Source organism: Rhincodon typus, chromosome 13 (genome assembly GCF_021869965.1).
Source record: "Rhincodon typus isolate 14 chromosome 13, sRhiTyp1.1, whole genome shotgun sequence".
Taxonomy (NCBI): Eukaryota; Metazoa; Chordata; class Chondrichthyes; order Orectolobiformes; family Rhincodontidae; genus Rhincodon; species Rhincodon typus.
The window spans coordinates 67,430,968-67,447,176 of record NC_063344.1 but is presented as its reverse complement, the minus strand read 5'-3'; the positions used below and the strand labels follow the sequence as shown (position 1 = coordinate 67,447,176).

At 43.9% G+C, this 16,209-nt stretch overlaps 1 protein-coding gene across 1 annotated transcript in view; it reads left to right on the top strand.

Annotated features, from left to right (window-relative positions):
- Window positions 1-16,209, top strand: part of LOC109915178 (unconventional myosin-VIIa-like) — a 108,028-nt gene that overhangs the window by 29,599 nt on the left and 62,220 nt on the right. The window contains exons 10-13 of the mRNA XM_048604142.1: window positions 739-881; window positions 2,441-2,651; window positions 6,051-6,186; window positions 12,443-12,603. Of these exons, the coding sequence (XP_048460099.1) occupies window positions 739-881; window positions 2,441-2,651; window positions 6,051-6,186; window positions 12,443-12,603 (651 nt within the window). The remainder of the gene's footprint in view (window positions 1-738; window positions 882-2,440; window positions 2,652-6,050; window positions 6,187-12,442; window positions 12,604-16,209) is intronic.

The following is a 16,209-nucleotide window of genomic DNA, read 5'->3' as shown; positions in this document are numbered from 1 at the left end:
TTTCTCTATCACTGAATATTTCTGTTGATGGATATTTTGTTTCTTCAAAACTAAATAACTCTTTGGTATGTGCACAATTTTCCAGATAAAAGGAATGGTTCCCAATTGAGAGAACTTTGAAAGATTATCATTAAGGCATCAACAATATTTTTACCCACGTCCAATAGAAACTTGCAATGGGAACCACCTGGTTTTTGGTGGGGACAGGAAGGTGGGGAGGCTCTATTTTTTTAATCCAGAAGATGATGGTGCCCTCATGAGCCTATAACAGCCCTTGATATGTTCACATTTTTACTATAGGCTTTTAGGATCATGACTTCCTCCTGCCTCTCTGAATCTGTCTAGTTCCTATTGGTATTAAATTTACAATGAGTATCATGGCTGGCATATTCTAGATGACCCATTTAGATCACACTATTCTGTTTCTCTTCAATGCACCTTTGATCAGTATTTAACTGCAGCATTGTTATTCCCAAGGACATGAATTGATTTTATGTTTTACAGCTGGAGGATTAAACTCCACCAAAATAACTAAAAATTCTTGACCTGAAGTTTCTTCAAAAAAACCCACAAAGGATTATTGCCCATATAAATAACAGTACCTAACCAGAGTCGGGGAGTGTGGGGTTGAGTTGTCACTGGTACCTGCTGAGACCGGCGTCTTTAATATATAGTCCACATCTTGCAACTTCCGTTTAATGTTCAATATCACAGCAGCTCTCTGATTGCTTTAACCAGGGAATATACGACCTCCTCTTTGTGTGGATCGTCAAAAAGATTAACACCGTCATCAACACATCCATAACCACAGATCCCGAAAAGGTTTTCAGTTCGATTGGATTGTTGGACATCTTTGGTTTCGAGAACTTTGATTCAAACAGGTATCCCGAGTCTTTGTAATATTTGATGAGGCAGGGATTTGTTTAGATTTGCTTCATTCAAATGGTCAGGGGAATGGTGGCTGGGATAGCAATAATATCAGCAGGCTAGTGATCAGAGTCTCAGGATAACATTCGTCTGCTCAACTTCCACCAGTGCAATTGGTGGAATTAAATACAATTTAAAACATAGATTCATGGGATTTTTCATGGGACAAAGGCGTTACTTTCAAGGCCACATGTAGGGATTTGGGAATGACTCATGAATTACAATGTGCTAGCATCCAAGTTCAGTGAGTAATAGGGAAGGCAAATGGAACATTGGCCTCTATTTCAATGGGACTGGAGTATAAATACATGAAGTCTTGCTAACACTATACCAAGCACCAGTTAGGCCTCACCTAGAACACCGTGGACAGTGTTTGTCCCTTATCTAAGGAAAGAAAGACTGAAATTGGAGGTAGTCCAGAGAAGGTTCACAAGGTTGATAGCAGACATGGAGGGGCTATCTTATGACAAGAAGTTGAGTTGTTTGGGCCCGTACTCATTGAAATGTAGAAAAATGAGAGGTGACTTTATTGAAATGTAAGATTTTTAGAGGGCTAGACAGGGTAGATGAGGAAGGCTTCCTTCCCAGAAGGGAGAGTCCATGTCCAAAGGGCGTAAGATGTTGCTGAGTTAGGCCAGAGACAAGGAATTTGTTTTCTTAGGTGGTAGTGAATTTGTGGAATCCTTTACCACAGGAGGCTGTAGATGCTGGTTGGTTAGTATATTTATGGCTGAGACGGGCAGATTTTTAATTAGTAAGAGAATCAAGGGTTAGAGTAAAAAGGCAGGAAAGTGGAGTTGATGATTGTCAAATCAGCCGTGATCTCATTGACTGGTGGGGCAGTCTCAATGGTCTGAATGGCCTACATCTGCTCTTGTTCCTCACGGTCTTATAATTGCCCTAGAGTATGATGTGCTGAGCTGCCTTGAACCGCTGTAGTCCATGTGGTTTAGGTACAGCTACTGTGCTGTTAGGGAGGGAGTTACAAGATTTCGACCCAGTGACCGTGAAGGAACGACAATACAGTTTCAGCTCAGGTGGATGGGTGACTTTGAAGGAACTTGAGGCAGTGATGTCCCCGTGCGTCTGCTGCTCGCGCACTTCTCGATAGCGAAGGTAGTTGTCAGAGAATCCTCAGCGAGTGGCTGCAGTGCATCTGCTTTATCAGTAGTGAAGACAGTGAATGTGGAGGGTGGTGACAGCCCAATGGCTTGGCTTTTGATGGTGTTGAGCTTCTTGCGTGTTGTTGGAGCTGCATTCATCCAGGCAACTGCTTCATCCATTATCTATAGAGAGAGAGAAGGTGTTCATCACCTTTATGTTAGGCTGGACATCCTGGGGTTAGATAGGTAAAAGGAGGGTTTTAAACACAGTACCAACTGGAATAAGATACCCTTCTGGTTCTTTACAATGGTTTTTGTGATCTCTGGCACCTCCTTTGGGCGCTGCCATAAATGATGCTGGTGGATGATAGCAATAAGGATGGTGACGGTAATGGCACCTTCCTTTTCAGCTTTGAGCAACTGTGCATTAACTTCGCCAATGAGCACTTGCAGCAGTTCTTCGTAAGGTGCATCTTCAAAGAGGAACAGGAGGAATACATTCGGGAGAGCATCAACTGGCAGCACATTGATTTCATCGACAACCAGCGGACTTTAGATGTTCTTGCAGTTAAACCGATGAATATCATCTCACTGATTGATGAGGAGAGCAAATTCCCAAAGGTAAGCTGCCCCACCCAAGCATTCCTTTTCATTTATTGAAATTGTTTGCATGAAGAGACACTTTCACTGAGCCAGAAAGTCTCCAAAAACAACGAGCTGTCTTGAACTCACTGTTGTCTGCAAACCTCCTGTTGAAGGCCTTAAAAGACAGCGAAAGGATGAATTCTCAACTAGTGAATGAAAGAGTGCATCAGTGTGTAAACAGCAAAGAACTAAAAAGAATCTGAAGAAGCCAAAAGCACCAGCTCAGTGGCTCAGTGGCTAGCACTGCTGTCTCATAGCACCAGGGACCTGGGTTCGATTCCATCCTTGGGTGACTGTCTGTGTGGAATTTGCACATTCTGTATGGGTTTCCTCCCACAGTCTAAAGATGTGCAGGTTTGGCCATGCTAAATTGCACATAGTGTCCAGGGAAATGCAGACTGGGTAAATTAGCCATGGGAAGTACAGGGATGAGGTGAGTCTGGGTGGGATGCTTTTTGGAGGGTTGGTATGATTTGATGGCCTAAAATGGCCTTCTCCCACACTGTAGGGATTTTATGATTCCATTAGCTACTGTGGTCCAAACTGACGTTGTTGAACTGTGTCCTCTATTCTTTATTTTTCCTTTTGCCATGTCCTGTCTTTGTGAGTCTGTCTATTTGTGAAGAGGAGAATATTTTAAAAGAAGGGTTTAGATTGTAGAGTTACAGGTTCACAATTCATATTTCCTGATTGGTGAAAGACATTTATTCATAATAAGCAATTTTCTTTTTGTTAGCTACGGAAACCTGGTGAGTGTTAGTCAGTCTGGTAAATTGGAGGCTAAGTCTTTTCACATCAGTGATGGCTCTGGGATTGCTGAGGCTTGTTTTCAGTGTATTGCCCCAGCGAGATGGGCACTGTTACACTGAAGATGGGACCATGCAGGATTCTGAGTGATCCAGCACTGACCTCACTCGAATACAATTTCATTTCATTCAGGGCTAAAGCCAAAAATTACAACTGCTTGGAATTTTCTGTGCCACTGGGCCGAAGCTGGCCAACTGGGAGGAGTGATACACCACACTTACCTCAATATTTGGGACTGAGTCGGGCAAATTATGTTTGTTTGGGGGACATCATTGTCAGTTTAGCTGCTCTCTGACTAGTTGGCTTTTACACAGCACCTGGATTTTACCAGATTTCAGACAGCAAAGAAAACTTCCTATGTTCACCCAGATAACTGTACCAATTCCCAGGCAACTACATCACTTGCTTAATCATAGAATCCCCACAGTGTGGAAGCAGGCCACTCAGCCCATCATGTCCACAGCAACCCTTTGAAGGCCATCCCACCATATCCCTGTAACGCTGCATTTCCCATGGCTTTTGCACCTAACCTACACATCCCTGCACACTATGGGCTATTTTCCCATGGACAATCCACTTAACCTGCACAGCTTTGGACTGTGGAAAGAAACTAGAGCACCCAGAGGGTTTTCACATAGACATGGAGAAAACGTATAAGCTCCACACAGTTGCCTGAGGGTGGAAATGAACCTGGATCCCTGGTGCCATGAGCATTAATGCTAACCACCGAGCCACCGTGCTGCCCTTAACTGGGCATACCCAGCGTGGGGCTTGAACCCATGACCCTGAGATTACAAATCACATGTTCAACCGACTGTCCAACTGGTGTTAGATCCATTGCGTGTATATATGCCTTCTCACCTCACCAGCCTTCACCCTGCGGGGACCATACTACCCTCTGAGTACCCAGGCTGTGGGGTCACAAACTAACTCTGGGGACTTGAGAATGAAATCTAGGCTGACAGTGTGTGGTAGCGCTACAAGATTGCTACATTGTTGGAGGTGTTGCTTTTCAGAAGAGCCATTAAACTGGGATCCTAACCTGCCATCTCAGGACCTGAGTACACTGTGGCACTATTTTGAAATGTAACTATGTTCAGGGCTTGGACTGAGGACAGTGTGGTGTACAAGATGCAGTTTTGAAATGTGCGGGCAATAAAACACTTGGACTGCAGTCAACAGTCAGATGGTAATGAGACCCAGAGGATAGACAGATTAGTGGAATAGACACACAGATTAAATGAAAATCAATGCTGAGAGTACAATTTGTAGGAAGAATGAATAGGGATAATACCAAATAGTGCAATTTTAAAGAGGGTAGAAAAACAGAGAGACCTGGAGATGCTTGCATACAAATCTGTGAAGATAACAGAGCTGACTAACAAGATATCTAGAGTTTGAGGATTTATAGAGTTAAAGAAGTTATGGAGTTATGCTAAACCTTTGTAAAACACTGGCTAGGCCGCAAACAGAATATTGTGTCCAATTGTAGGAATCAGACAGCAGGAAAGCTGCAAAAGGAGATTTGGGGAAGAGTGCAGAAGAGATTTACCAGAATGGTTCTAGGGATGAAGGATTACTATTCTCACGACAGACCGAAAAAGCTGAGGTTGTCCTTCTTAGAGAAACGAAGGCTAAGAGCGAGTTGAATAGGGCACAGCTAGCCTAAATAAAGAGAAATATTTCCAGTGGCTGAGGGGGCAATCATGAAATGGTCCAGATTTAAGGTGATTGACAAAGGAACCAAGATGAGGGAAAGATGATGTACAGAGGCATTTGGGCCCTGGAGCAAGCTTGTGATGATGTTACAGCACTGCACATTACTGACCATAAGTAGAACAGCGTGGGTGGAAATGGAAGACTCTGGAAGTCTGCACCAGAACAGGCTAAAACATGGACATGAAAAGATAAAGAAGGTGGATCAGCGCTTACGAAATGTCACTATCCATCAGAGGCTGGAGTGTCCATGATGACCATGCATTACAGTCTTTAGTACTCATGGATCATAAAGAATGTAACTTTGAAGTCTAAGTCTGAGGACAATCCTTGACTTTGTCTCCTTGGCCAGTCTGGAATGAATTTAAACTCATCAAACCAGCTGATAAAAGAGAACCTTTTGTAATCTGACAGGGTGAGGATATCTGACAGGGCGGTCCATACTGACAGAATAATTATCTCCAGGATAGAATTGCATAAATGCCTGATTTTTTGGGATGTGGGTGGAGAGCAGGTGAGTGCGGCTGGCTGGGATGCTCTTTGGGAAAAGCAACACAGTCTCGATGGACTGAACAACCTCCTTCCCTGCTGTCTCATCCCATCATTCTGTAAAAGCAAGGGAGTGACTCCTGTGTTGTCAGCAATACTCATCATTAAACGGATATCCTTAAATAACTGGTGGTCTGATCATTATCAGATTGCTGATATGGGACCTTGCTCTGCTGCTGCGTTTCCTGTGTTACAACAGAGACTGTGTTTCAGGAAAGGACTGTAAAGGGCTTTGGGGTATATTGAGGTCTTGAAAGTTGGTTCCACGGATTCAAGTCTTTTTTTTTTGCCTCCTTTCTGCAGGGCACTGACACGACGTTGTTAACCAAGCTGAATAATCACCACAGCAGGAGTATGGTCTACATCCCTCCGATGAGCTCTCATGGGACTTTGTTTGGCATCGCTCACTTTGCAGGAGTGGTTCATTATGAGGTGAAAGGTACTGTCCACATTCATCCCCACTGAGCAGAAACTGGCATCGACCCTCTGTCAATGCAGGGTGGTGAAAGTTGTCGGTGGTGAAATCTTTCTCTCGCTCCGGGTGCCAACTGGTTTGAAAGTAAGATGCCGACTGCTTCATTAAATTAGTTCGAGGAAGCAATCCTGCCATCCTTACCCGACTGGTCTGTATATAACTCCCCTCCCTCACCCGTCTGACGCACCCCTCGAAAGGCCTAACAAGTCACTCTAGAACTTCCTGATGAGTGGACAATAAATGCCAGCCTTGCTAGTGATGCCAACATCCAGAGTATTCTTTTCAAAAGTCATGTAAAGACTGAAAAACAGGAGCCAAACAACCCAGCTCCCATGAGTTCAAATCCTGCCTTGATGAGCTGTAACACTAAACTCACTAACTTTTGGGGTGGTGCCAGTAAAAGGAGCTAAGCTATTGTACGAACCCAACTGGGTGCATTGGATGTGCATCAGCAAAAGGATCCTGCCATCCTTACACAGCCTGGCCTACATGTGTCTCCCTACCTGACGCTGAGCGGTGAACTCTGAGGTGATCCAACAGTCACTGAAAGAGAAGACCCATCACCGCTTTCTCAGAGCAACCAGGAATGGGCCTCACCAGCATCGACAGTGTCCCTGAGAACGAGTGTTTCTCCAGTTCCTGCACCTAGTCAGTGCTGTTGGATCTGATCTCCCAGGCATGACTTTATCCCAGGGATCGGGAACAGGCCTGGACGGATCTCTGGGAGTACATAAAGATGCACCTAAAGGGAAGTGTGGAGTTAAGACCTTAAACTACGTGGAAAAAGTAAGTTGGGGGCGGGGGGGGAGTGGTGTTAGTGTGTATGTAGACTGTCAGATACAGGTTATTCAATGAAAGTTTCAGCCAGTTAGGAATCTACCTAAAGATGTGACTGTATTTTATGTATTTTTCTCTGTAAAATACGCATGACAATGAAATCATTCATTCATTCATTTGAGAAAAGTGGAACAATTGAAGCCCACGAAGAAGATGGCCGAGCGAGGTGATGACCTACTGGTATTATCGTTGGGCTGTTAACCCGGATAATATTTCTGGAGACCTGGGCTCAAATCCCACCTTGGCAGATGGCGGAAGTTGAATTCAATAAGATATATCAAATTAAGAATCTAATGGTGACTATGAATCTGTTGTTGATTGATGGGAAAAACCCACCTGGTTCACTAGTGTCCTTTAGGGAAGGAAGCTGCCATCCTTACCTGGTCGGGCCTACATGTGACTCCAAACCCACAGCAATGTGGTTGATTCTAAACTGCCCTCTGGGCAATTAGGGATGGGCAATAAATGCTGCCTGGCCAGCAACACCCTCATCCTGTTAATAAAGAAAACGACTTGACCTGAGTTTTAACTAGGTAAGATCTTGCTACAGGACAAATCGAGAAATATTCAGTTTTTGGAACAGTTGAAGGGGATAGTGTTTCTGAGGAAAATGGAAGCGCCAGTCAGTTATTGGAGACTTGGAACGATTCTTATGTTAGGCAGTTTTTGACAATATTTAATAGGATTATTGTTATAGGGGACTCTTCTGTCAGGGCATAGAGAGGCAATTCTGTGGCAGTGAGTGTAAATTTAGGATGGATTGTTGCTTTCCTGGTGCTAGGATTAGGGACATTTCTAAACGTTTCAAACATGTTGTTAAAGGTGAGATTGAGAAGCCAGAAATTATTGTACACATTGGTAGGAATGACATTTTTAAGGTAAAGATTAAAGCAGTACAGAGTGAATTTAAGAGGTTAGGCAGAAGATTAAAAAATAAAACCTTAAAAGTAGTAATTTCTGGTTTACTCCCAATGCCAAACTCAAACGAGGGAAGGAACAAAAGGTTAAAGGAGATAAATCAGTGACTGAAGAGCTGGTGTATTGTTCAGGGATTCAGGTTCTTGGACAATTAAAGTAACTTCTGGGATAGAAAGGATCTGTTCAAAAGGATGGGTCTAACCTGAACTGGAAAGGGACCAATATCTTAGCAGGGAGACTTGCTCATTCTATTAAGGGAGACTTCATACTGATAGAGAAGGCGAGTGGAGGAATTGTAAGCAGGACTATAAATGGAAGGATTGATGGGGAAGGTTCTGAATGTGAGGAGAGGACGTCAATTAGAAAAGAAAGACCAGAGAGAGTCAGAGGATGTACTAACTCTGAAGAACTAAATTGCATTTATTTCTGTGCAAGGGGTCTTACAGGTAAGGCTGATGAACTCAGGGCATGTTTAAGAACGTGGAATTGGGATGTCATAGCTATTACAGAAACTTGGCTGAGAGATGAACAAGACTGGCAGCTCAATGTTCCAGGTTTTAGATGCTATTGGAAGGATAGAAAAGGAGGTAAGAAAGGAGGGGAGGTGGCATTTTTGACTAAGGAATACATTATTGTTGTAACTAGGGAAGATATTTCTAAAAAATCATCCAGTGAAAATATATGGGTAGGAATTACCAATAAGAAAAGAAAGATCACTTTGGTGGGATTCTACTATAGGCCCCTTAATAGTAAAAGACAGATTAAGAAACAAATATGTAGGGAGATCTCAGATATAATGTAAGATAATAAGGTTGTAATAAGGGGCGATTTTAATTTTCCAAACATTGACTGGGACTACCATAGTGTTAAAGGTTTGGATGGTGAAGAATTTGTCAAATGTGCTCAAGTAAATTTTCTTTATCAATATGTGGATGGTCCTACTAGAGAGGGAGCAAAACTAGACCATCTTTTGGGCAATAAGGCAGGGCAGGTGACTGAAGTAGAAGTGGGGAATCATTTTGAGTCTAGTGATCATAATTCTATTAGTTTCAAAATAGTTATGGAAAAAAATAAGCCTTCCGTAAAAGATAAACTTTTTAATTGGAGTAAGGCAAATTTTAATGGTATCAGACAAGAACTTTCAAAAGTTGATTGGAGTAGACTGTTCGCAGGTGAAACGATGTCTGACATGTGGGAGGTGTTCAAGAGTGTGATGACGAAAGTTCAGAGGCGTTATGTTCCTGTTAGAGTGAAGGGTAAGGCTGGTAAGATTAAGGAACAATGGATGAATAAAGACATTGAGGATCTAGTCAAGAGCAAAAGAGAATCTTATTTCAGATTATTTTAGGCAACTTGGTTGAATTGAACCTCTCAATCAATATAAAGAGTGTAGAAGCATTCTTAGGAGATAAATCAGGAAGGCAAAGAGGGGATAAGAGATAACATTGACAGATAAGGTTAAGGGTAATCCAAAGCAATTCTACAAATACATTAATAGTAAGAATGTAACTAGAGAGAGGGTAGGGTCTCTTAAAGACCAAGGAGGTCGTCTTTGTGTTGAACCCCAGGAGATGGGAGAGATACTAAATGAATATTTCGTATCAGTTTTTACTGTGGAGAAAGAAGTGGAGTCTAGAGAATGCAGGGAAATAAACTTTGAGATAGTAGGAACTGCTGATGCTGGAGTCTGAGATAACACAGTGTGGAGCTGGAGGAACACAGCAGGCCCGGCAGCATCAGAGGAGCAGGAAAGCTGCTATTTTGGGTCGGGACCCTTCTTCAGATTCTTTTCTGAAGAAGGGTCCCGACCCGAAACATCAGTTTCCTGCTCCTCTGATGCTGCCTGGCCTGTTGTGTTCATCCAGCTCTACACTGTGTTATCAAAGAAATAAACTTTGATGTTTTAAAAACCGTTTAGAGAATATAAAGGTGGATAAATCTCTGAAACCTGATCTAATGTATCTCATAATGCTGTGAGAAGTAAGGGAAGAAATTACGAGACCCCTTGCAGAAATATTTGCATCATCTATAACTATGGGTGAGGTGCCTGATGACTGGAAGATGGCAATGTTATACTTTTGTTTAAGAAAGGTTGTAAGGAGAAACCGGGGAACTATAGACCAGTGAGTCTGACTTCACTAGTGGGTAAATTGTTGGAGGTGATTATAAAAGATAAGATTTATGGACATTTAGAGAGGCAAAAATTGATTGGGGTAGTCAGCATGGTTTTGTGTGAGGAAAATCGTGTTTCATGAATTTGATTGAGTTTTTGAGGAAGTTACCAAAAAGGTTGATGATGGCAGAGCAGTAGACATTGTGTATTTGGATTTTAATGAAGCCTTTGACAAGGTTACACATAGACTAATTGGTACAGTTAGGTCACTTGGGATTCAGGGTGAGCTTGCCAATTGGATACATAATTAGCTTAATGGCAGGAGACAGAGAGTAATGTGGAGGGTTGCTTTTCGGACTGGAGGCCTGTGACCAGCGGTGTTCCACAGGGATCGGTTCTGGGTGCTCTTTTGTTTGTCATTCATATAAATGATTTGGATGAGAATATAGAGGCATGGCTAGTAAGTTTGTGGATGACACCAAAATTGGTGGCATTGTAGACAATGAAGAAGGTTTTCTAAGATTACAAAGGGGTCTTGATCAAATAGGTCCATGAGCTGAAAGATGGCAGATGGAGTTCAGTCTGGATAAATGCATTTCGGTACAACAAACAAGGGTAGGGTTTATACAATTAATGGTAGGGCCTTGGGTAGTGTTGTAGAACAGAGGGACCTAGGGGTGCAGGTACATAATTCTTTGAAGTTTGCATCACATATAGACAGGATGGTTAAAAAGGCATTTGGCACACTTGCCTTCATTGCTCAGTCCTTTGAGTATAGGAGTTGGGACGTTATGTTGAGATTGTACAGAAGATTGGTGTGGCCTCTTCTGGAATACTATGTCCAGTTCTGGTTGCCCAGTTATGGGAAGGATATTATTAAACTGGAGAGGATTGAGAATAGATTTACCAGGATGTTGCAGGGTATGGAAGGTTTGAGTTATAAAGAACGGCTGGATAGGCTGAGACTTTTTTCACCAGAGCATAGGAGATTGAGAACTGACCTGATAGAAGTTTATAAAATCATGAGAGATATAGATAGAATTCATGGTAGTTGTCTTTTCCCTAAGATGGGGAATTTGAAGACTGGGGGCACATTTTTTAAGATCAGAGGAGAGAGATTTAAAAAAGGACACAAGAGGCAAAATTTTTACATGGAGGGTGGTTCATGTATGAAATGAACTTTCTGATGAAGTGGTGGATTTGGGTACAATTACAACGTTTAAAAGGCATTTGGATGGATATATGAATAGGAAATATTTAGAGGGATATGGGCCAGGAGCAGGCAGGTGGGACTAGTTTAGGTTGGGATTATGTTCGGTATGGACTGGTTGGACTGAAGGGTCTGTTTCCGTGCTGTATGGCTCTATGACTCTATGACTCTATAAATATCTCACTCTCCTGAGTGGCTGAAGTTTGCATAGACTAACCTTTATCTGACAGTCCACATGCACAGTAACACCGCCATCCCCTACTTAATTTTTCCACCACTGTTGAAGGTCTTAACTCCATACCTCCCCTTTTGGTGTCTGTTTACTTACTCCCACAGATCTGCCCAGGCTCTGAACCCTAGGATGGAGCCATAGTGCTGGAGGTCTGGCCTACCTGATCTCTAGGTATTGAAAGCCTGAGCCTACCTGAGCTCCATGTACTGAAAGCCTGGGCCTACCTGAGCTCTAGGTATTGAAAGCCTGGGCCTACCTGAGCTCCGTGTACTGAAAGCCTGGGCCTACCTGAGCTCTAGGTATTGAAAGTGCGGGCCTACCTGAATCCCATGTACTGAAAGCCTGGGCCTACCTGAGCTCTAGGTATTGAAAGTGCGGGCCTACCTGAACCCCATGTACTGAAAGCCTGGGCCTACCTGAACTTCAGGTATTGAAAGTTTGGATGGGCCTATGAGTTCCCTTGCTGGAGAGTGTGGGCTGACGTGAACTCCAGATATATTTGAAACCCGTATCTGAATTACAGCTTCTTGGAAATTGAAGTTTGGCTTTAGCTGTGGCAATAGGAGGAAACTATGATAGAGGATCTAGCTGGCCTGGAGAAAGGTAGGGATCCTTGAAGTTGTGGGGACGGGTGTGATTAGAAGGCAAGGTAAAAGGTCTTGTGGTCAGCCCATGGGATATGAAATGAGTACAAACTTTGGCAGCCTGAAGTTTCAACAACATTTCCCAGACTCATGTTGAAGCAATTAAATGGAGGCCTTAGCACATTGTTTAACTTTCATTTATATTTAACATCTACTCCCCTTGTGCACTGGAATGTGCTCAGACTTAGCATTTATCTAACCATTGTGTCTGCAGGGTGTGTTAGACCCAGCATCTGAGAAGATCCATGTCTCTTTCTAATTGACAGACTTCCTGGAGAAGAACAGAGATCAGCTGAGCTCCAACATCATCCAGGTTGTGCAAACCTCTAAGAACAAATTTCTCAAACTCATCTTCCAGAACAGTTTTGGACCAGTGCTGGGAAAGTCACAGAGCCATGGGCAACTTCTACCTGGAGGTTCCACCAAGGTGAACAACCTGTGGTTTCATTCTATTCACCTCAGCCAATCCCAGTTCGATCCTGAAAGACAGTTTCAAGAATGATAACTCCCCTTACTCCCACCAGACAAGAGAAATCTATACCGTCCCTGCAGATCAAAGCTCTGTCATCCTTCTACATCCAGTTTTGAACGGTAGTGGACAATTCAATGGCTAATCTAAGGATGAGGCTCCACAAATATTCCCATTTCAATGATAGGGGAGCCTTCATTTTTCTTTGCAACAGAAGTGCTGATTGTTTTTTTTTCACCCTGTCACAGGATGTGGGCGTCATTGGCTGGGCCCAGCATTTATTGCCTATCCCTAGTTGCCCTTGAGAAGTTGGTGGTGAGCTACCTTCTTGAACTGCTGCAGTCCTCCTGCTGTGGGTTGTCCCACAATGCTATTAGGGAGGGAATTCCAGGATTTTGACCCAGCGACAGTGAAAGAACGACGATATATTTCCAACTCAGGATAGTGAGTGGCTCGGAAGGGATGATCCATCTCAGCCTTCTCCTTAGGTATCCACAATCAGTCTTCAGTAAATTCATTGGACCTCACGTTAACACAGCAATGACCATCATGCCTGACTGTATCCAAGTGCAATGCCGAATTCGTCGTTCCTTTAGATGAGCCGGTCCAGTCCAGGTACAACATTGACAATCTAGCAAATCACTCAACAATATGAATTTCATCATTAATAACTATCAGAGCCACTGGGCTCCTGATTTCATTACAGCCATGGTCTAAAGTTGGACAAAAGAGCTGAATTCCATCAGTAAGGTGGAACGGACTGTCTTTGATATGAAGGAAGCATCTGATGGAAAGTAGCATCAAGGAGCCCGAGCAAAATTTAAGTGAATGAGAATCATGGGAATGTTCTTCAATGGTTGGAGTCACAAAGGAAGGTGGTCGTGGTTGTGGGAGGTCAGTCATCTCAGCTTCAGGACATCTCTGCAAGAGTCCCTCAGGGTAGTGTCCTAGGCCCAACAATCTTCAGCTGCTTCATCAATGACCTTCCCTCCGTCATAAGGTCAGAAGTGGGGATGTTCGCCGATGATTGCACAATGTTCAGCACCATTCACGAATTCTCAAATACTGAAGCAGTCCACGTCCAAATGCAGCAAGATGTAAAGAATATTCAGGCATGGGTTGATAGGCAGTAGGTAGCATTTAAACCACACGAGGACGAGGCAACGACCAACTCCAAGAAGACACATAATTTAACCACCTCCTCTTGACACTCAATGGCATTGCTATCATCAAATCTTCCACCATCAACTTCATTGAATGACAATTTCACTGAATCGGCTGTGAAAATAATGTGACTACAACTATGGATCAGAGACTAGAATTACTGCAGTGAGTAACTCCCCAAATCCTGTCCGCCATCTACAAGGCACAAGTCAGGAGTGTGAGGGAATATTCCCCACTTGCCTGGATGGGTGCAGCCCCAACAACACCCAAGAATCTTGACACCATCCAGGACAAAGCATCCCCCTTGATTGGCACCACATCCTCAAGCATCCACTCCCTCCACCACCGACGCTCAGTCACAGCAGTGTGTACTATCTACAAGATGCACTGCAGAAATTCACCAAAGATCCTCAGACAGCACCTTCCAAACCCACAACCACTTCCATCTAGAAGGACAATTCATGAGGACAGCATGCAAGTTCCCCTCCAAGCCACTCACCATCCCGACTTGGAAATATATCGTCGTTCCTTCACTGTCGCTGGGTCAAAATCTTGGAATTCCCTCCCTAAGGGCATTGTGTGTCAACCTAGGAGGTGGACTGCAGTGGTTCAAGAAGGAAGCTCATCATCACCTTCTCACATGGCAACTAGGGATGGGCAATAAATGCTGGGCCCAGACAGTGACACCCACATCCAATGAATAAATAAATGAAATTAAGAGAATCAGTCAGGGCTGGTGAAGACTTGACCTCTGCTAGTAACCTCTCTCTCTCTCTGTCTCTGTCTCTGACTCCCTCTCTGTCTGTCTATCTCTCTCTTTCCCCCTCTCTCTCTCTCTCTCAGTCTCTCTCTGACTCTCTCTCTCTGTCTCTCTGTCTGTCTGTCTGTCTCTCTCTCTCTCTCTCTGTCTCTCTGTCTCTCTCTCTCTGTCTCTCTCTGTCTCTTTCTCTGTCTCTCTCTCTCTCTGTCTCTATCGCTCTCTCTCTCTCTCTCTGATTTTGGTGATTTGATTTGCTTCCGGCCTAAATATTCAATTCTCAGCAACAATGAGTGGCACGAAGCTGTCTCCTGTGCCCCTCAGTGCCATATCTGTAAGACAGTGACATGTCTGTCCTCCTCTGAGCAGCTGTGCCGGGTTTGGAAGACGATGCTGGGATCCCCAGGCATTTTCGGAATAGCTGCTACTTATTGTAAGGTCTTCACTCGATAGTCATTGAGTTTGACCTGCTGGAACAGGGGGTGTTATTTCCAATGACAGCACTGGGAGGGTGAGACTGTCTTCTGAAACAAACACTTCTGAAGTTGTCTTTCCTAAAGGGAAATGAGCCGTGTGAGGCAACATAGGTCAGTGAGTGCCATCGCTGACCCTGGGCCAGAATCATCTAATTCAATCCCATGTCAGGCATGGAAGGTGCCTTCATAACGTGACTAAACCTGTAACTGTTTCCAACCCGCACTGATAGTGAGTGGTAAGAGTGGGGGAGATTCCTGGTTAGCAATTGGGATGGATAAACATTAGAGCCTCTACCATTTCTATCCATGGCTCCAGGTGAGTACAGGCAGGTAAATTATACGTTGCCACAGAAACCCAAATACCTTGGGTAAACCTCTTCGGATAAACCTGTCCCAGGATCCAAATAGTAATCGCAATAAGCAAAGGAAAAACTGAATCGTGTTGATCATGACAATGTAGAAAGATGTGCGTTGGGGTTAAAAGACTGGGTTCCATTTGCGCTGTGAGCTTCCTCTTTACAAGAAGACTCTTACTTGCGGCAAATCGAGATAGACAGTGGGAACTAATGTTTCAGGTTCAGTGCATGTGCTGATGAGGCTCTTTAGAGCCATAGAGTCATGCAGCGCAGAAACAGGCCCTTCGGCCCGACTCGTGCTTGCCCACCAGGTTTCACAAACTAAACCAGTCTCATTTGCCACATTTGGTCCATAACCCTCTAAACCTTGTACCTACCCAAATATCTTTTAACTGTTGTAACTGTACCCCCCTCTTCCGCTTCCTCTGGCAGCTTGTTCCGTACACCTACCACCCTCAGTGAGAAAATGTTGCCCCTCAGGTCCCTTTTAAATCTTTCCCATCTCACCCTCAATCTATATCCCCCAGTGTTGGACTCCCCCCACCCTGCGGATAAAAACCTTGGCCGTTCACCTTATCTACGCCCCTAGTGACTGTACAAACCTCAATAAAGTCACCCCTCAGCCTCTAATGCTACAGGGAAAAAAGTCCCAGCCTATCTAGCTGAGATAGTAGGAACTGCAGATGCTGGAGAATCTGAGATAACAAGGTGTAGAGCTGGAAGAACACAGCAGGCCAAGCAGCATCAGAGGAGCAGGAAGGCTGACGTTTCGGGCCTAGACCCTTCTTCAGAAATGGGGGAGGGGAGGGGG